The 20747-nt window shown below is 42.8% G+C and overlaps 1 protein-coding gene across 3 annotated transcripts in view; it reads right to left on the bottom strand.

Moving 5' to 3' along the window:
• Positions 1-4272: 4272 nt before the first annotated feature.
• The window catches only part of DENND5B (DENN domain containing 5B), a 171872-nt gene continuing 155397 nt past the window's right edge, over positions 4273-20747 (bottom strand). For 2 of the 3 annotated variants that reach the window (XM_075551911.1, XM_075551909.1), the window contains 7 exons: positions 17440-17585; positions 15735-15853; positions 14794-14975; positions 9299-9381; positions 8966-9092; positions 6692-6866; positions 4273-4937 (listed from right to left, as the gene is read on the bottom strand). In XM_075551911.1, the coding sequence (XP_075408026.1) occupies positions 4742-4937; positions 6692-6866; positions 8966-9092; positions 9299-9381; positions 14794-14975; positions 15735-15853; positions 17440-17585 (1028 nt within the window). In that variant the 3' untranslated portion in view covers positions 4273-4741. Of the gene's footprint in view, positions 4938-6691; positions 6867-8965; positions 9093-9298; positions 9382-14793; positions 14976-15734; positions 15854-17439; positions 17586-17612; positions 20235-20747 lie in introns of those variants that run through there. The other variant, XM_075551910.1, reaches the window with a different exon arrangement.

Below are 20747 nucleotides of genomic sequence, written 5' to 3'. Positions count from 1 at the left end.
CTAACAATCATACTGGGGAAAAAGAAGTAATTTGTTATAGTTCTGATTTACGTTTTCCATAATGGCACTGAGCATCTTTTCATTTGTTTGCCATTCAAAGGTCTTCTTTGGAAAATGCCTGTCCACAGCATTGACTCATTTTAAAATTATGTCTTTTCACTTTGTAAGGAGTCCCAGTTGCCCAGTAGTTTGTATACTTACGACAAAATTGTTTTGGTTTTCGCTCTCTCCTTTCTGAAGTCATTTGTCCTGTGTGTGTCACTTGGTTTTAAGACTCAACAATAATAAAGCAAAGCAAAATATCAACCCCACAGTTTTATTTGTATAGAACAAAGCATGAAAAGTCATATTTAAATGTACTCCAAAACCTGAAAAACCCACATCAGTTTCTATGATATGTATGGTAAAGTGCTTGATATCACAATACTCTTTTAAAATTTATATTATGTTCAAATGAAGAAAAAAAATCCAGTTCTGATGCATTTTGCTAACATTATAAAGAAAAACAATATAATTTAAATGCAGAAATATTTTAAGATACACAGGATACATTTATACATGGTTCAAGTGTAACACAGATTTTTTTTTCTACATGTTTCACACCTTCATTTGATTGTTAACAGAGACTCTTTACCATACCCCTCCCCTCTATTACCAGCAAGACAGATTTCATTTGGGTAATTGGATCAAGCATGATTTCCTCTCAGGTAATTCAAGCATACCCAGGATCCCTTCAAGTGGGTATAAAGTTGGCTTGATGAGCTTTTCCTCACTTTGGTATGATAGCTCAATGTAATCTCTTTCCAAAGCCAATCTGTAATTTTTCCTTGAGAGGGCACGTGAGCTTGAGCAAGATTTGTAAAGATGAGGTTCTTCTTGGAATCTTGTGATCACATTACAATCTGCAATCCACATAGAAAGCGAGGGTTCGCTTTTCCCCCACAAGATATACGCGTGCTTCAGCAGGAATGTGGGATCAAAGAGTAGTTTCTGGTTTTTCCTGTTTTCTATAGGGTACAGAATAACTAACAAATACTGTCTAAGCAAAAGGATCTTCACAAGACCCAGAATCTTCACCTGGGAGGAAGCTTCACTTTCGTGGGAGTAGTAGAAGGGCTCAAGACGCCATCCTCAATCACTGAAGGCGTGTGAATACTGAACATATGTAGTGAAGCTTCAGATTTTCCTTTCAACATGGTAAAAAAGAAAGACAGAAAGACCAATTTCTGTAAACCTCACAGAGAAATATTCAAGGTTCTTGAAACAAAAATAATCTACCGAACACTCCTTTTACAGTGGAGAGAAGAGATTTCATTATGAAAAGCTACACTCCAGTGCGGTTACATAAATATTGCCCTGTAGATCTGAAGTCCTTGTCAGTTGCTTCATGTTTCAAAATATCTTAGGGGTGTCAACATGTAATTCCCACAAACTGATATGTGTGCTCACAGCCCCTCTCATCCACTCAATTCATGGACCGTCTTTACTGACAAAAAGAAGAAATACCAGAACTCTGTAGTTCTCCTCTATCATTCATATAGTGTGACAGAAGACCACTGAAATGAATTACAAAATACAAAGTCATGTTATAGTAAGTATTACAGGTCCCAAAAGGCATAAAAAGGAATTAAACATTTGTAATCAACTTTAGAGGAAGATCCAGGCTTCCCCTGCCAGCAAGAAACCTACTTTATGCTATTTCACAAGTCCTGAGCCTCATCTTTAAGGAGCTCTTGACTCCTGGCCAGTGCACAGCTTGAGGCTTTCACACCTAATTCCAACACCAGTGTCTGCCACCTTGCTACCAGGGTTGACATTAGGGATGTCAGGAGATCTGAAAAATACTTGGCCAAAAAAAAAAAAAAAGTATTTTTCAAGAGATAATACTTTTGGCAATTTAATTTTAAAACAACTTATTTTCAAGCTATTATTTTTTCTGAAAACACTAATTATGGTCCCAGATATTTATTTGCTTTGAGATTTTAAAAAAACCTAAAAAATTGGATTTTTTATTCATTTTAACAGGAGTTGTGATGATAAAGTAATATTCTAATTTTTACTATTAACAATATCTCTAAGTGGATATAGTCCTTCCAGAAGTCACCTTAAAGGCTCTAAGGATTCTACTATTGCTCTGCTGACAGTATTTTGGTACTGTTTCAAGGGCAGTTAAAAGTCATGTAAGTCAGTCATTCTTGTTTTTTAATATGTGACCCCACTACTCTGGTAAGCACTCTTTTTATTTGTCAAACTTAGATCTGAAGGCTCAAACCCTGAATGTATTCTGGAAGGCCTTGCTCTAGCTTTTCCACTACCGGGAATGTTTCAAAATGTGGGCTGGAGGCCCCTCCGGCAGCTTGAAGGGCTTCCGCACCTGCTCTGAGCACCGACTATGTCACTGGTTCCCCATCAGTGCTTTACAGAGTCCAGTACTGAGGAGCATGTGCTCAATCTCATGTTTTATACATATTTTTAAACCAGTGATTTTGCTGTTATACTATATAAAATGAACTGAAACTTCAAGTATAACCTATTTTTTAGGGATGGGGTGTTATTTTTAAATCAATGGTTTATTTTACAGCCTCAAATCATCCAACTCTGTACCTGGGTTGGTTTTTTTTTTATAGCAGATGTTAATTCTCATCCATTTGAAAGCGATTTGTTAAAAATGTATAATAATGCTTGCTTCCTAGCGCTACACCTGGGCTTAGCATCTGCAGAAGTGGGAGGAAGAACACTGTGGTCTCTTGGTGACGATGCCTGGGCGGTCTGGCTGCACGCAGGCCAGTACAATAAAAAGAAAACAGTCGTTCTAGACTCCGTGTTGTCCTCCGCACTGACCAGCTCGGGGGTACTTATCTCTTTGATCAGTAAGTCTTTCCACGTACCATTAACCGAAATCATCTTCGTTGGTAGCCCAGGGTGTGTCAAACGCATGGTTTCGGAAGAGGTAAGGACAAAAGCATCCATTAAATCAGTAGTGGGCTGTTTCTAGTCAGTACCACACTTTAATAGTCTGTCCCGTAAGACATTCTGGAGGTCTCCTAACAGTCTTTCCAAGCCCCAGTGGAAGAGCCACCCCATGGTAGACACAGCTTGGCCGGAGGTCCACAAATCTTGTGTCTATCCAGGACCACCTAACTTCTTAAACCCTCCCCACGCCTTCCAATTCCGCCCAAGCTCCACCTTTCCTCGTCACATGCCTGGTCACGTGGCGCTCAAAAGGCTGTTCCCTGGCTGCCCTGAATGAGTACAGAGGTTGATAAAGGGAGAGGGGTACTTGCTTCATTAGTTTCTTCCTCCAGGAAATAAGGGACACAGCTGCCGGCTAAAGCCCAGCACCCTCCAGTGGGTTGTGCACGGTTCCCGAGAGGCTCTGGCTTTGCTCCTCAGCCACCTGAGACTAACTCCCTGGGCACTGCTGAGGCAGCCTCACTGCTACAATGTACACCCGCCTCAGGAAGAATTACAGGACCCACCAGGCACAAGACCTAAGTAATCAGCTGACACCACATTTATTGGACTTTCTCATAATCAAACTAGGAAGTTACACTTTTGGTCTGTGGAAGTAGTTCTCTCAGTTTGCTTTCATTTTATCAGTCTGTGTGGTACTGCCCTTGAACTCCCCGGAACCAGTTGTTTTACATTTTTTCTCCTACTTGCAAAGAAACGAACAAACGGCTTCCCTGGAAACCCCGGAAGACGTCCATTCTTTCTCTCCTCCTGTTATTTGCATTATCATGGTTAACAAATACTTTTCACAAAAACATTCCAGGCCCCACGGGCCCCTCCTCCTTAAACATTCCTTCCACTTCCTGAGAGGGGGATGTGCTTGGGGAGAGGGGCTGCGGGCAGCCTTGAGCAAAAGCAGTCTGGACAGCCGAAACGGAATCAAGAAGCTGTATGCTCAAATTCACATCTCCCCAAAGTCTTTCAAATAACAGGAGTAAAAATGCCCGGAATGAAGTTAGTGTAGGCTAATCTTTCCAAAGTGTAAAGACATTATAATCCCACAACATAACATACTTCTTAGGCTTTGTGTGTTCTCTCTCCAGTTCTGCCAGGCTCCTGGGGTCCAGTATTTTAAATATTTGAATTTTATCTCCATCTTGTGCACACTGAAAAAATTTTTCCCCCTCTGAAGACTGCAAAAGTGACTCACAATTCAAGTGTATGAGACAGTGTGTAACTTAAAGGATAGAAATGAGGACTCTCCGTTACAGTAGGTAAAGCAGTTTACATTCACAACACAAAGGACGGGACACCGGCATGATGGTTCCGACATAACAATGCATTCTGGGTTCCTTTGTGACATAGGGAGGGAAAAACAGCCCATCTGGTGGCACTGTATTTACATGTTCACTGGCTTCTTCCTGACTAGCACCTCTCTTTACATCCCAAACCCTGACTTTTTTTTAACTACTTATTTTTAAGTCACAGTAATATTCAATCTAAGAAAAGTATCTTATTAGAGTAATATAATTTCTTCAAGGTAGCATATTTACACACATCTAACACATGAAAATACTCTATTTTATACTAAATTCCAGGTTCAAATGAACTACAACACAGCATTTGCCTTGTCTGTAGCGTTAAGGATTGTTCAAATTGGGGGATATGGTAGCTGCCCCCTGCAGTGACTCACTACTGTACCAGACAAGTCCAAATCGGTCCATCTGGACTGGTTTAGTAGGGGAAGGTTCAAGGTTCAGGAGCAAGCGACCTCTGGACTGAAAAGCTTCTAGCCAACTGGGTTTACATCCACTCCTTTGATGAGGGAGCCTTCTAAAACCAGGGTGAAGTCCTGAATGGTCTGCAGGATGCGGATGAGGGAGTTGACAGTCATGCAGTCTCGCAGCAGGGCACTCTCTTCGTACATTCGGGTGATGGCGGGGCACTCGGCTAACAATGGAATCCACTGGGGAAGCAGGCGATCCCTGCAGATCCAAGGAGAAACAATTCCTGAGCATGGTTCACCTCACCACAGAAAACGCACATTGTGTTGCTTCCAACAGGGAGTAAGGCAGGGGATGATAAAGATGTGGGGCTGGATGCTGCAAAATCCAGCCTATTTGTTGAGATCAGTACAGAGGAAAACCAAAGCCAAGAAGTCAGATATTTACTGGTGAGAAGATACAGAAATCAGTGTGAATGAATGCGAAAACACATGCAGGTTCTGAAGCTAAGTGTGGACAAGGAGGTGAGAAAGCCTCACACACAGTAAAGACAACCTCTACGAAGAATTTACCACTTTCAACATGAGGCAGAGTGAAATTTCTTCTTCTCTTTTTAAACAAGGGAGTTATTCTGACATCTATGACAGATTGTGCCAAAATATACTGGGAAGCAAAGGAAGCTTTGGGAAGAAGGACGACGTTAAATATTGGGGATTATTTTCTTTTTTCTTTCTTACACATGTACCTCAGTGAGGAAGGACCCAAGTCACAGCAGAAAACCATGAAGCAGATTTTACAAAACTGCATGCAGGGTTGCATTAGTCTAATAAAAATCAGGATTGTGGAGAGATAAAAGGAGATAAGGATCCTATGCAAAAGGAACTTGCAGAACAGCTGGAACTGGACCCCCTTTATAAAGAAAAAGATGCAGAACTGAGTTCTGCAGACCAGCTGCTTCAGGAGGACACATCTCTTATCTTCACTGTTTCCTGAATTAAGCCCTGACATTAGTGTGAACTGTCACTAGGCACCTACAGCGTACTCAGTGAGCCGCACTCGAATGCCTCTCCCGACAATTCGATGCCCTGGACTGGGTTCGACTCACAGTGACAGGGCGGCCATCGTCAGGCCAGCCTGAATCTCAGGTGGGCGCTCTAGGGGCTTAAGAAAACAAACACACACAACAGAGATCTTAAAACTAGAGTCTTAAATTTTTCCCCCTGAAACTTCTGTGTGTGCTTCACTTCCTACAGTTTTGGAAGCGGTTTTAATATTAATGCACTGTGTAGTTTGTTTCTGTCATTAAAATAAATAGAGGGGTAGGAAATAGTTTGTTTGCAAAACTCCCACATGAAATTTAAGGCAACATGGTCACCTACATACATTATATCACCAACAGAAACCAAACCCTTTGCCAGGGAGTGGATCTTGATTCTTAGTAACCCTAAAGGACGGGTATAGGGCAGTCCCATAGGATTGCTAAGGCCACCAACCTTACAGAAGCGGGCTGCTTTGTCTTTCTGCCAGGGGGGCTGGTGGGCTCCGATTTCCAACCTTCAGTAAGTACTGACTGGGTAACCACTGCACCAGGCAGGCTTTTTATATACGAAGTAAACATATGCACCTGCATGTGGTCACTCTAGTTCCTACCAACCGACCTGTACGGGATCTCTCTGTGGAGCCAGGAGGGGTTCCAGAGTGGGACTGGGTGTGAATCTTGGGTTTGTCTCTTTCTTGCTATAGAAAGACCTGCGGAAAATTTCTTAACTTATTGGTGCCCTGGTTTTTTCATGTATAAAATGGGGATATTGGTTGCTACAACATGTAGTAGAGTTCATGTAATTAAATAAGATAACAGGGTCTAATATATAATTGATTATCTAATAAGTATTAGTTTCATAAACTCAGAATGAAAGAGCTTTGTAAGGGGCACAATCCGGTACAAGCCTCTCTGGATTATTTTTGAACAAGTGAAAAAGACAAAGAATGTCGAATGTCAACAACTAGTTTTATACCTTGTTCCGAGGCAAACTAAAATCTGGAATTTGCCATCCTTCCCAATGTTCCTGGGTGCAGTATTAATAGCATGCACATAGTGGCAGAAGGTCTTGCTTGATGATTTCTGAATAAGGACATCATCTTCATTATCTAGAATCTGGTCAGTGGTTTCAAAATAAGCAACGGCTTTCTCTGGGAAAGAAAGTCATATATACATCATATACACATCAACAGTTCATATATGCAGAGATTTATCATTTACGTTTACTCTGGAAATACAAATGATGCTTTGCACGTCACCAGTTCTGAAGCCAAAGCATTATTTACCACTGCCTGCAGACTAAATTTCAGAGGTCCATGTTTCATGGTATAATAATAAGCTCTCAGGAATTTATTGCTTACTCTAGACTGTATTCCCAAAGGTGGTAAGTTTACTAACTTATTTTTATAAATTGGATATTGGCAAAAACAAATAACATATATACTTGTGTATAAGCCGAGTTTTCCAGCACATTTTTAATGCAGTTTTGTGGTAAAATTAGGTGTCTTGGCTGATATTTGGGTCAGCTTATACTTGAGTATTTATGGTAAACAAAAGGCTCTTCTGTTAAAATTGGAGCCTCCTAGAAGCAGTGAAGACAGGCAGTCATTGAGATGATGGCCCCGCTCTAGTTAAAGAGCAGCTGGCTCATACTTTGCAGTCAATCCTGCAATGGAACTAACTTAGTAAATCTGAGGAACAAATACATCTATCACATCTCAGAAGCAGGGCCAATAATCACCATGGAAAGCTTAACTCCGTTAACTTTCCTTTCTTATACCTAAAAATTCTGAGTTATATGAAATCAACTCCCTAATTTAGGTTTTGTTTATGAAACACAATTGGTTAATTAAGCCTTTTTAAGAACTAGGAACTACGACAGAGCTGCACACCAAGCAAAAGACGCCAGCAGCACTGCGATGACGGCAATGTTCTACACCTGCATGGAATGTTTGGAGAATGGACAGCACTGCATTGCCGTCCAACACAGTGACCACTGCTACATGCGGCTGTTGAGCATTTGAGATGCAGCCAGTGTTATCTGGAGAAATGCATTTTAAATTAATGTAAATAGCCAAGCATAGCTAGTGGCTACTGTACAGGACAGCTTAGGGTGAACTCTAACTATTTAAAATTTATTAAGTCACTCCTCAGCTCAAAGCCCTCCACTGGTTTTCCATTTCCCTCAGGCCAACGTCCTTCCTGTGACCCAGAAGACCCTGCACAACCAAGCCCTGGCATGAAACCTCCGTTTTCCATCTCCTCCTACTCTTTCCCTCCTGCCTCCTGCTCCCGTCACACAGGCCTCACTGCTCCCTGCAAACACCAGGTCAAGTCCCACCTTCGGTCTTGGCCTGGCCTGGCGTGCCCTTCTAGATGTCCACCCATGTGGCTACTCTTCACCAACTTGAAGTCTTTGTTTAACTGTCACCTCCACAACAAAGCTGCTAATCATCTCATTAAAACGTGCACTCACCACTCAATCTTCTTTCCAGTTGCCACTGAGTCAGTTACATGGCAACCCCATGTGGTCAGAGTAAAACCGGGGCTCACAGGGTTTCCGTAGCTGATTTTTCACAAGTCCATCTACAGGCCTTTGCGCAGAGGCACGTTGGAGGTGAACGCAAACCTCCAATCTTGGGGTTAGCAGATGTGTGTTAGCTGTTACATGACCCAGGGATGCCCACTGGTTTCTTTTACCTTTCTCTCTTCGGTCCCGGTTGGGGATCACCTTCCAGCACACCGTGTACATCACGGATCTGTTTTGTTATTGTGTTTACTTTTTGCCACCACAACCCCCTGCGTACCCCCCACAGCCAAAACATATTTGCTTACTGATGGATATCCTAACATCTAGAATGAACACACCAAACTTATGGCCATTGAGGCAATTCCGATTCACAGCGACCCTAAGCGACAGGGTCGAATAGCTCCTGCGGGTTTCCAACACTGTAACTCTTTACGCCCTCATTCAGTTTCTCCTGTGGGCGGCTCATGGCTTTGAACTGATGAGCTTATGGTTAGTGCAGCCCAATTTCAATCTGCTACCCCACTAGGCCTACCAGGATCTAGCATAGTGATGGAATATTGTGGATACTAGGAATATTTCTTGCATACATTAAAAATTAAGAACAGTGCTTACTTGATAATTATTTTTAAAAATGCAATTCCTCACTCAGTGGGTCTTTGAGTTTTCTAAGAAGCATCTCTGAAAAGTGACCTTAAAATAACGTATATTGGCTTCATTTACCTATAAAGTCCCAGATGAAGACATTCTTGTGAAAGATGCGGGCGGATTTGAACCCATGGTGGAAGACTTGCTCAAGTGCTGCAACCAGGCCGTTTTCTCCACACAGCAAGACGGTGAGGCTTCCTCTCTGTGAGACAAAACATACAGTGCTGACGGAGAAGGCTGCTCTGCCTCCAAAACACACTAGAGGAACACGTGCTGAGAGTAATTACAGGGAGCAAGCTTTGGCAACTATTGGAAAGCTTAGATTCAAGTACTTTGGAATTGCCTATGTATCACACATAAAAGTGGCTTTAAAAGTCCTACTATACTATGTTGCATAGCCCATAATACCTCTTTTTCAGGTTTGTGAAAATGTTTCACAATATTGTTCACAGCTTCTCCAATTCCTTCTTGTATCTGTCCAGCATTGGGCTCTGTAAGATAATGAACAGCGGCTGAACTTTCCAGTGGGAGAAATACCGTGAAGCCCTTCCTACGGGAGACACACTGTCCATCTATGCAGCAAACACGCCACCGGGCAGGTAGCTTTGCCAGCGGCTCCCTGACACCTGCCTGTGGCCAGTCTGCTCCAGCGGAAGGCGTCTTGCACAGTGGGAAGAATCTGAGACCCTTAGATTCAAATCCTGGTCTTAGCACCTGAAAATTAAAACCTTGTCTACACGTCCACCCTCTCCAAGTTTGAAGGTGGACGAAGGGAAGTGCACATCTCGCAGTGTTTCTTGGAAAACAGAATGAGGCATGATGCTTGTCACAAAGTGCTCGCAAGTCCCCAGATGGAAAGGAAAGAGGACTTGCGAGCACTTTGTGGCAAGCATCTCTTCTCTGGCCCTTCCTCATCCTATGTATCTTGGAGCACCTCAATGGGCAGAGGACAAAGCTTCTGGAGCTCTGAATGGCTGACCTGGAGTTTGTGCTTTTGTTTCTGCATTTCAAGTTTTGAAAAAGGAAGAGGATGGCATACTAGGAAGCCCCGCCTACAGCTCAGGACGCCGCTTCTTTTTAGCTGCCTCGACAGTGCTTCATCCTGGCAGCTACACTTGCTGGTCTAGATCCCTTTTTTGAGGAGGATTTAGTGGACTGCCTGAATGGGACCCCAGACCTCTGGTGCCCCAGTCCTACAGAAAAACAACTCCAAACTCACGGTCAGGGAGTCCATTCTAACGCACAGCGACCCAGGAGGGCAGAGAACTGCTCCTAAGAGTTTCTGATCTTTATAGAAGCCCAAAGCCTACCTTTTCTCCTCCACAGGAGTGGCTGGTAGGTTTAAAATGCTAATTTCACTAAGCCAGTTTTTAGTTCATACGTCAGTTTGAACAGTTTTCTGTCTCCTCTTTTAGTCACTAGTTGATGGGAGCTGGTCTTTGTGTTTTCACCTCAGGTTTACTCCTGGCAGGAATGTGACCTTGCATCAAGAATCTCCCACAGGAGAACACTGGCTGCGAGCCATGAGTGTCACCTGGCAATAAGTGAGATGATGTCTTTCCTTGTCCCTTGCTGATGGTCCATAGTCATTCTCAACTGTGGGCTTTGAGTGGAGGCCTCATGAAAGACAGACCCTGGGCACTGAGAAGTGGGAGAGTCCCACGGACCACTCTCAGGGTGACTGCGGCCTCCGGATCAGCACTATCCTGAGTTGGAAAGCCTGTGCGTTGGTTGTGGGAGGAGGCTTTTAGCTCTGTGTAGTCTTCCTTTTAGAGAAAGAGTAAGCTATTTTCAATCAAAATACTCTTGTACTTGGCCAAAGCATTGGTGAAAAACATTAAAACAGTATGTTCACAAAAAAATAAACAAAGTAAAACGCTGACTCAATATTTAACCAACTACACCACCGGGGCTCCTTCTGATGTTCCAAGGATGATGTGGAAAAGGTGGCAAACTTCAAGGCCAGAAATAGGTAAGATGAGAACAATGATACCTTTTGGTATCTTGTCGTGGTGATAAATATTAAATTCATGTCATATTATAAATGATAATATACATCCCAGCGTTTAAGAATCTGTAATACTCACTAGAGAATTTCTTACACAAAGCATTTCTTCAAGTCAAAGTAAGTTTTTCTACACCAATACATAAAAATCCTAAAAAGAGAAACCTTCTCAGGACTGAAGCACTGATATTGTGGCCACTTCAGTTGCAAGTAGTGTCTTTATTTTACTTCTTTCTCTGGATCTCATTTTCTCTTTCAAACAGCAAGATCAACTTTTAAAGTTCTAATTCATTCCCCAAGAGTTTTGTACCAATCAGAATTTTAAAATAGATTTAAAAGTTTTAGTTTTCTGCCCATCACGTTGCACGCACTGTGAAAAAAATTCTAAGCTATTCATCTCTGAGTGTCAGGGTATTAAACATCTTGCCCTTACTGAGTAAGGAAAGGTAACGTGACCCCAGATGAGGGGTACCACGGCCTCTGAAAACAGTCAAGTCAATGAGATTGAACCGATTCCCAATAGTACAGGCTGCCTAAGCTAAACCTGCCTCATTCCAAAAATCAGGATAGTTAAGGTTTGCTTTATACACAGTGGCATTCACCTCTCTTAAATGCAGTTTGTTGAGTTTGATAGATGTGTACTCAGATGAATCACTAGCATCATGGCATAGCTCATTTTCATCAACTCATAAGTTACTTCAAGTCTCTTATAGTCAATCCCAGTTACCAGCCCTGGGAAAACACTGATGACTTGCTATCACTATTAATTTTTCCTCTTCCAGAGTTCCATATAGATGGAATACAATATATACCTCTGTCTAGTTTCTTCCATTTAGCACATGCTTTTGAGATTCATCTATGTTGTATCAACACTTCGTCATTTATTCTGTTTGTTGATTAGCATGCCATTGGAGAGCTGTACCACAACCTGCGCGTTCATCATCAGTGAATGGCTACTTGGGCTGCTTGCATGTTGGGAGACCATGACCACAGCTGCTGTGCAAGTCTGAGTGCCAGTCTCCGTGAACACTGATACGTTCATTTCTCTGGGCAAGTACCTAGGAATGGAATTGCTGGGTCAAGTGCATTAAGTGTACGTTTGTCTTTATACATACATATACATATAAAAAAATCCTGCCAAGTACTTAGCATTATCAGTCTTGAAAATTTTGCCATTCTAGTGGGTGTATGGTGTCAACACAGGAGGGGACTAGATTGAAATTTTAAGTAATTCGTCCTAATGCTTAAATATAGCAGCAAATAAATAGAGACTAATAGCATTTAGGGAGGTTGCTTCAGTAGTAAACAAAGGGCTTCCCTCAGGAGATATGGTTGTTCTACTTATGATAATTTCCTATACATGAAATAAAACCACTTCCTTAGCGAATTCCTGTAATTTCTTTTTCATTACTTATACTGTGTCTGCATTAGTTTCCTTTGGCTGCTGTAATAAATTACAAACTGGGTGGCTTAAAATAACACAAACCTGTTCTCTCACAGCTCTGGAGGCCAGCCATAAGAAATACCTATCACTGGACCAAAATCAAGGTGTCAGCAGGGCTGTGCCCTCACCTGAGGCTCTAGAGCAGCGGTTCTCAACCTGTGGGTTGCGACTCCTTTGGGGGTCGGATGACCCTTTCACAGGGGTCGCCCGATTCATAACAGTAGCAAAATGACCGTTATGAAGCAGCAACGAAAATAATGTTATGGTTGGGGGTCACCACAACACGAGGAACTGTCTGAAAGGGTCGCGGCACGAGGAAGGTGGAGACCCGCTGCTCTAGGCGAAAATCTATCCTGGTCTCTTCCAGCCTGGGGGCTGACACTCCTTGGTTTGTGTCCACATCATCTCAATCTCTTTCTTTCTCCTTTAGACCCGCTTCTCCTCTGCCTCCGTCTTATAAAGATGTATGTGACTGCATTTAAAGGCCATCTGGATAGTCCCAGCTCATCAGTTCATTTTGAGATCCTGCAGTAAATCACATCTGCAAAGACTTTTTCCTAAATATGGTCATGTTCCTCCGAAATATTGTATTCACAAGTGCCAGGGATGCCAAACTCCCAAAGCACTACTACAGAGTCGATTCCGACTCACTGCAACCCTAAAGGACAGGGTATAAACGCTCTTGTGGGTTAACTCTTTAAAAAAAATTAGCTTTATAGGCATATAATTCACAAATCACAAAATATACTGGTTCAACTATATTAAGAAGAGCTGTGCAAACACCCCCACATTCTATGAAAGCATATTTTTTTCTTGTACTCTTTGTTGTTGGTCCCCTTTCCTCACCCCTACCCCCAACTTCCTCCTGCCCTGCCCCTAAGAAATTATTAATCCAGCTACTGTCTCTATAGGTTTACCCATCCTATATTTCATACATAGAAAATCAGACAAAAACAAAAGGTAAAACCAACGACAAAACATAGAAAAACTTCAATCGAAAAGCAAAAATATTAAAAACTGAAATAACTGAAAATAAAAAACAAAAAAACAATTTAAAAATGAGTCAAAGGGGAGATCAAACGTTAGCTGTTGTATTTTAATTTAATTATATCTGCCATAATTGAGGACTTTACAAAGGTCCCCTTTGATAGCCAGCCTATTCACCTCCCTGGATGACAGTCAGAGGGGATTCACCAGTCTTCATCCACACAGGGAGTTTGCAAATGGATTTAGGGCTTCCACAGCCTTTGGCAAACCAAATGTTCAGAACTTAAGTTCTAATGCAGTTCCCTTCTCTGGATTTGGATTTTATTGTTCACAATTCTAGGATCACATAGTGTGCATCTTCCATGTGAACTCAGCTGATGCCTTATTTAGAGGGCTGCTTGTGTTTTTAAGGCAAGTCTTTTAAGTCCCTAGACGTTACTCTCTCTGCACTTAGCCATCTTCACTGAGTGACACTGTAACTCTTTACTGGAGTAGAAAGCCGAACCTTTCTCCTGTAGACTGGCTAGTGGTTTCGAACTGCTAACTTTGTGGTTGGCAGCCCAAAGTATAGCCACCCTGGCTCCTTTTCAGGGACCAGAATCTGATATTTGAGGGGGGGGGATAGAATTTAATCTACTAATTATTAGTAAAAATTACATGTGGGTTATGCAATTAAAAATGCCATGTGAACATGATATTCTATTTACAAAATTAATGCTTCTGTATTTTGTGTCTTTGTGTATATGAATCAAGGTGAGGTATACTTGTTTTCTAAAACTGCTGATTTTGAGGGACAATATCCCACAAATTGAGTGATTTATAAGAGCACAGATTTATTCTCTTTCAGTACTGAAGCCAGTAGTCAAAATTTAGGGTGTCTGTAGGATACTATTCTTTCTAAATGCTCTAGAAGAAGACCCCTTCTTATAAATTGCCCTTATTATTAGTTCCTATTTCTGCAGCTTAGTTAAAAGTGAGCATTAAGACAATGTAAGATATGGAAAAATAATCTAAAACTTATCAAAGATTCTTAAGGGAGGGAGGGGCGGGGGAGGGAGGGGTAAGAAATGGGGAGCTGATATCAGGGGCTCAAGTGGGAAGAGATGGCTTTGAATGATGATGGCGGCATATGTGCAAATGTGCTTGACACACTGGATGAATGGATGGGCTGTGATAAGAGATGTAAGAGCTCCCAATAAAAGTATTAAAATAAAAAAGTGAGCATTCAGTGTTTTGAAATTTTAGTATTTCAAAATCTTCAGGCTTTTGATTACTTGTTAATGTTTTACCTTTATTTTCCTCTTTTAAAGCTCCTTCTCCCAAATTAATTTTCCTCAACTTTAAAATTTTTAATCTCCTTCCTCATTATACTCCACCAATGCCAGTTACTAGGTGAAATAGCCACAAGAAGCCTGTGACATCGAAGGCACAACTGGGTAAAAAATAATGAAAAAGCCAACTACTTACTGTTGGTTTTTCCTGTCAGTGACGGGACGCTCAGTCGCCTTGCTGAGGTGGGTGACTTCTGCTGGGGTGGCGTCCGACACTGCCTCACGAGGCCCTCCTCGGGGACCACCAGCTCTCCAATCAGAATTCTCTCCAGACTCCCGTCATCAATGCCTTTCCCAAGCCACCGCCCACAGGGGAACCTGGGAGGACAGAGAACACCTTCTCACTCAGCATTTTCTTTTTATTAGTTTTTTTCCCCTGCAGAATGAAACAAAACCAAAGAACACCCCTTCATCTTACTACTGTGCAGTCCATCATTTCAGGGGCTGTGGGTTATTTCAGTTACGGAAAATGTCCAACACATATAAAAGTAGAGAGTAGAATACAAAAGACATTCATATTCTTAACAGGTAGATTTAAAGTTCTGCCATGCTCTTAATGTTTATTTCTTAATTATTTAAAAATAAATTACAGGTATCAGGATCTTTCACCCCTAAAAATATTTTAATAGGAATTTTAAAAAGTAAGACAGTCTCCTACATAACCACAAATGTTATCACACCCAACAAAAGTAAAAATCATTCTTTCCTATTTTGTCATGTCTCGTGTATATTTAAATTCTGTGGTTAGTTTTCGGAAGGATCTCTCCAAACCAGAAGTTAACGTGGGAGATGAGTGGGAAAGCCTGTAATGCTCTCACAGAGTGCTGACTCAACTAGAAGTACCCAGGAGTCTTTCCTTGTACTCTTTGCAGAGTTGTACCAATCCTTTCATCACCTGTGAACTAAGCATGAGCAGCAAGCATAATGTTTTGTTTTTAAATTACATTTTAAGTTGTATAAACAAAGAAACAAAGGAACCCAAAGACTTAAGATCTGGCAGCGGGAAAAGTGTTAGAAAAAAAAAAAAATTCTGAAGGAGGTTCAAGGAATTCTGAGCTTCCCAACACATGTACTTACCTGTAGGTATGCCCGGTGATTTCATTTCTGACCATCACACAATCCACCAGCCACTTGGCTAACAGACCTGAGTTGTCATGGCCGATCTGCACGGTGGTGAGCTTCCCCAAGTTCTGGCACTGTAGGGAAGGGGTCACACGTTATTCAGTGTCACTTCATCCCAGCCCCTAATGTAACCACCTCAGCTGACTTCCTCTGCATAATGGGCTGTGCTACCAAAAGAGAGAAATATATTTGCATGAGTCCTTGCTCTCATGGAGCCCCCACTTACGGATATAGGGACGATGAACTATCACATAGTTGATCTATACAATATGCTAGCTAGAGCAACAGAGGAAACAAAGATTTGTTAGAGAGGGTGGGGAAAAGGGGCGTCCAGGGCCACACAGGGGAGTAATTTACGTCTTGAAAAGCAAGAAGAACCTCAAGAGGTGAGCAAAGGACACTATCTAGAGAGGAAAACTACAGAAGCAAAAAAGATCAGACATTGGTATTTGTCTGTTTTTAATAAAAAACCATGGCAGAAGTAACTTCACCCCTCCTACACTACAAGTAGTTTTTGAAGCTGCAGCAAAAAAAGCATGGTCACCAGTGAATGCCCCTACTGGTTCTTTTGAGAACAAACAATAAACTAAGAAGATCACTGCCAACTCCCAGGGCCCCTCCGGACAGACTGGAACTGCCCCTGGGGATTCCCAAGACCAAAAATCTTTATGGAGCAGAAAGCCCCACTGTTCTCCCAAGCAGTGGTTGGTGATTTTCAACTGCAGACCTTATGGTTGGTTAGCAGTCCAACTGGTAACCCACTACACCACAGAGCTCCTTGGACAAGGACAAAAGAAAGCAACAATAAAATCCATTTTAGTAAAAACAAACGCTAATTAAATCCCAAATCTTAATGTCTGCTAATTTCAAAGAGCATAGGCCTCAACTGGCTATGACAGATGGGGACACAAGCCATGAGGTCTACAATCAAGTGACTGTGTATCTCTGGGAGAAAGCATCCGGGTGTTCCAGGTCAGTCTAGTGGGTAGATAAGGCTCTTGAAGGAATCACAACGCTGAGTAGACGCTGCTACTCTTAAGCACCAATGAATACAATAAGCACAGGAAATTCACTTAGTCCCGCTTCGCTTCCCCGCTGACGTGTGAGCAGGGATTTGCCTTCTTCCTACACACCAAGATCAACCTGCATGTGGGCGCACACACACCAAAACGCTTCACTAGCTGAGACCTGAAAGCAGGCTACACTGTGGAAAGGTATTATTGTTATTAATTTTTTTAAAAACAAAATCATTGTATAAGTGATTCTGTGGATGGATAGATATCACTTCTCTTGTCCATTTATTAGGAGATGCTGAGGGCAGGCAGGGAGGCCAGAGAGGAGAACCTTTGTGGGGTAAGCATCTACTTGAATGCCTTTATTTGCTAGGTTCTGTGGTAGTCACTGAGAATCCCAAAATAGGGTCTGGAAAGGAGGTCCCACGTCCCCCTATTACAAATATAAAAATAGAGCTTAAATAACAGCAATAAAAATACAAAACAAATTAAACTGACAATTTTAGGTAGTCATGAAATGGATCTTACATGTTTGAATGTTCTTCCTGTGTATTATTTGATTAAAAAAATAAAACCAACCAACTCCAAACTGGAATCCTCCTGTAGAACTACATTTGAAATGCCACGTCTTGCTTAGCTGAACCTACCTCAAAAGTCATTTCCAGGCGGTTTTTCGGAATCTGCATCGCTCCTGTGTCTCCCAGCTCTCCCGCCACACAGATCCAAGGGTTTGATGTGGTGATTGCATTGCTTAACGTTTTGATTGGGATGACCACCGACCTATACGGGATCACTGAAAGATAGATAAATGCTCAGCTTAATGCAAAACGATGGGTCTCCCGACAACAAAACATACTACTTCTCTGAAGAACTCGGATGGCTTTCAAAGATAATTTGCTTTCTATGGTCAGTCAATGCGGTTAAGATGTACTTAACCAAAGTCATCAGATTAACCGTTTCAGTCGAGCTCAGGTGGCAGAGCGGTTATGTGCTTGGCTGCTAGTGGAAACGTCAGTGGTTCGAGCCCACCAGCCATTCCATGGGTGAGAGACGTGACAGGCTGTGTCCATAAACCTTGGACGGCCTGGGAAACCCCGTGGGGCCGCTCCACTCAGTCCCCATGGATTCCATGGCACGGGCCTGGCTGCTGTTGCTGAGCCGAGAGTTCCAGTTTCTAGATGCGGGAGCCTCCCTGGCACGCTCTGCCATGTAGGGGCTGCAACGCACCTCAGCATGGACACACATCCAGATTCAATATCCGGTGGTAGCACAGTGATCCCTGAGGGCATGCATGGACGCGGATCCCGCTACCCAGTACTCTTCCCGATGTAATATTTTAAAAAATTCATTTTGTACCCAAACCAAATACCGGTAAACGTGATTACTGATACAATTTTATAGAAAAAGAAAGAAAAATGGCTCCTTACATAGCATTTCTTTTTACTAATTTTCTTGGCATCTCCGTTATGGGCATAACATAAAACCTGTTGACCATGACTCCCTGATTAGAATCCTAAGAAGGCAATTCATGGATGAGAGGAACTGCTGGGCAAGCCCAGAAGAAGAGGGGCAGTTGGGGGGACTTTGTCTCGACTCTCAGAAAGTGCACCACTAGATGTCACTGTCCTATCACTGTCCGTCAGGTTCAAATGTGCCGGCACAACAAAGACATTACCCGCAGCTTTAAAAAAGAAGAGAAGAGGTGTGGGTGGGTGGGGGAGGGTGTGTGTGTGTGTGGTGGGTGGGGGAGAGGTGTGTGTGTGTTCTAAAGACACTAGCACATTTTATTCATCAAAGTTACACTTCTTTTCTTAGCAGGGTGGCTTTCTTGTTCAATCACAGGAGAGCTGCTGCTAGCTCTCCCAGAAAGATTTACAAGTAGACTAGAAACAGTCACTGGCACAAAGGTGACCAGAAACCACTTTACACAATGAGTTCAGGGTTCAATGCATTCTTTTTTCAATCGATTCTTAAAAGGAGGAAAGTGAGTGGGATAAATGGTTCCTTTCCCTAATTTTACATAAAGTACGTTCTCTACCTTGGTGAGTAACTGCCCTTTCATTTTGGCCGAAGTAAAGAAAATGTCCGAGAAAAGGCCGTGCTTTCCTGGTTTGGTAGCTAGGAGACTAGGTGGGTTGGAAACTGAAAGCAGAAGAGGTTAAGACTTTATTTTGGGTGCCGGCACTTCTCTAATTCCTTGCATCGTGAAGCTCAGAAAAGGCCTGTTTGGGGTCAACAATTCTCTGGCTGCAAAGGGCCCACACTAAGGCTTTCAACAGATGAAGTATAAAAAGAGCAGCATTCTTAAACTCTAAATTATTCTTTCCCTAAGTCTATCAATTCCTCAAACTGAGCATTCCTCAGGCAGTTAATCCGCAATAGAAGCAGCATCTTCAGAATCTTCCCTACCTTGCTGTGCTGCTCTGTTAGAACTGCCATGTCTGGTCCTGCAGTCACCTGATCCGAGTAGCAGCAGCATGGCGGCTATTCAGGCCGCTCTATGACAGACCTAACTCTGGAACACTAGGGCACCCACTGTGAGCATGGAAACAGCACCCCTGTCCAAACAGCCACACCCACTTTTTGGAGAACGTCATCATAACATCAGCACAAAACAACAAGAGAAGCTCGTTCATCTTTTCCAGAACACATATGGCACCACATGAGAATTACCACTTCATCTTCATTGAGGAAAACTGGTTTATGCTGTTTCTTTCCTTTCTACACTCAGCAGAGCAAGAGGAGAGTGTTCCTGGAACCATGAGAGTATTAGAGTTGTTTCTTTTTATCGTTTTATACAGCTCTTATCACAATCTATACATCTATCCATCATGTCAAGACCATTTATTTGTACATATGCTGCCAGCATCGATTTCAAAAGGGAGTATTAGTTTTAACTTGCGGACAACGGGAACTGCAAAGGTTAACAGAAACGGCTCAGTTGTGCCTCCTCTCCGCTCCCCACCCCCTTCAGGTGGCCTCAGGGCACTGCCAGTCCAAGGGCATGACTGGCCTAACACCCCCAAGACTGGGAAACCCAAACCCCTATTCTGGCTGGGAATTCCTGGAAAATCGTACTTTTCTAACACAGACCCCGCTCCCTTCCGCCTTAGTGTTTGCTCCTCCGTCCTGCAGGAAGGGCGTCGTCCTGTGATGAGGGGGCCAGCACAGCCAGGCTTCTCATGATCACAGAAGAAACTGTTTTTAAGGTTTCTCATCCTTGTGGCTGAAGATAATTTCTAACTGATCTAAGTAAAAGTTTTCGGAAGAAGGGAAGGAAGACCAGTGTGAACAGAATACGTGCTGTAACCAAGCGCTCAAGCAGGAGTACGTCTTCGCCCACATGCTCCATCAGCAGCGGGGCTGTTGCATGCTCTCAGGTCGATTCTGACTCGCAGCAGTTCTCTGTGACAGCGGAGAGCTCCCCCAGGAGGTTCCTAGGCTGAAATGTTTATAGGAACAAATCATCAGGTTTCCCCCACAGAACCACTGCTGGGCTTGAACTGCTGACCTTTCAGTGAGCAGTGACACTTATCTTCCAGTTCTAGATTTACAATGTCTAATAAGATCCCAAATCCTTCTGAATCATCACAGTTTAATGAGTTTTGGTGGTGGAAGGTTTACATGTTGGCTGTGAACCACAAGGTTCGCAGTTCAAAGCCATCGGAGGCTGTGTGGGAGAACGACGAAGCCTTCCACTCTTGTAACCAGTTAGAGGTCTCGGGAACACCAGGGCAGTTCTAGCCTGTCGGAGTCGGAACTGATTGATGGCAGTGAGTTTTGTTTGCTTTTGGTCACTGATTCTTGGGATCTGCTTTGTATGTGACAGAGGCTATGCTGTAACATATTCCTGGTAGTATTTCCTAGGACGGGTTGAATTTCTTGGGAAGCCGACTCTAAATTGGAGGTTAGCACGCAGGATGCGTACGCGGCAGGGCTCCCAGGTCAACATGCA

This window comes from Tenrec ecaudatus, chromosome 6 (assembly GCF_050624435.1).
Source record: "Tenrec ecaudatus isolate mTenEca1 chromosome 6, mTenEca1.hap1, whole genome shotgun sequence".
NCBI lineage: Eukaryota > Metazoa > Chordata > Mammalia > Afrosoricida > Tenrecidae > Tenrec > Tenrec ecaudatus.
Note: the sequence above shows the minus strand (reverse complement) of the source record. Positions and strands in the feature narration are given on the sequence as shown.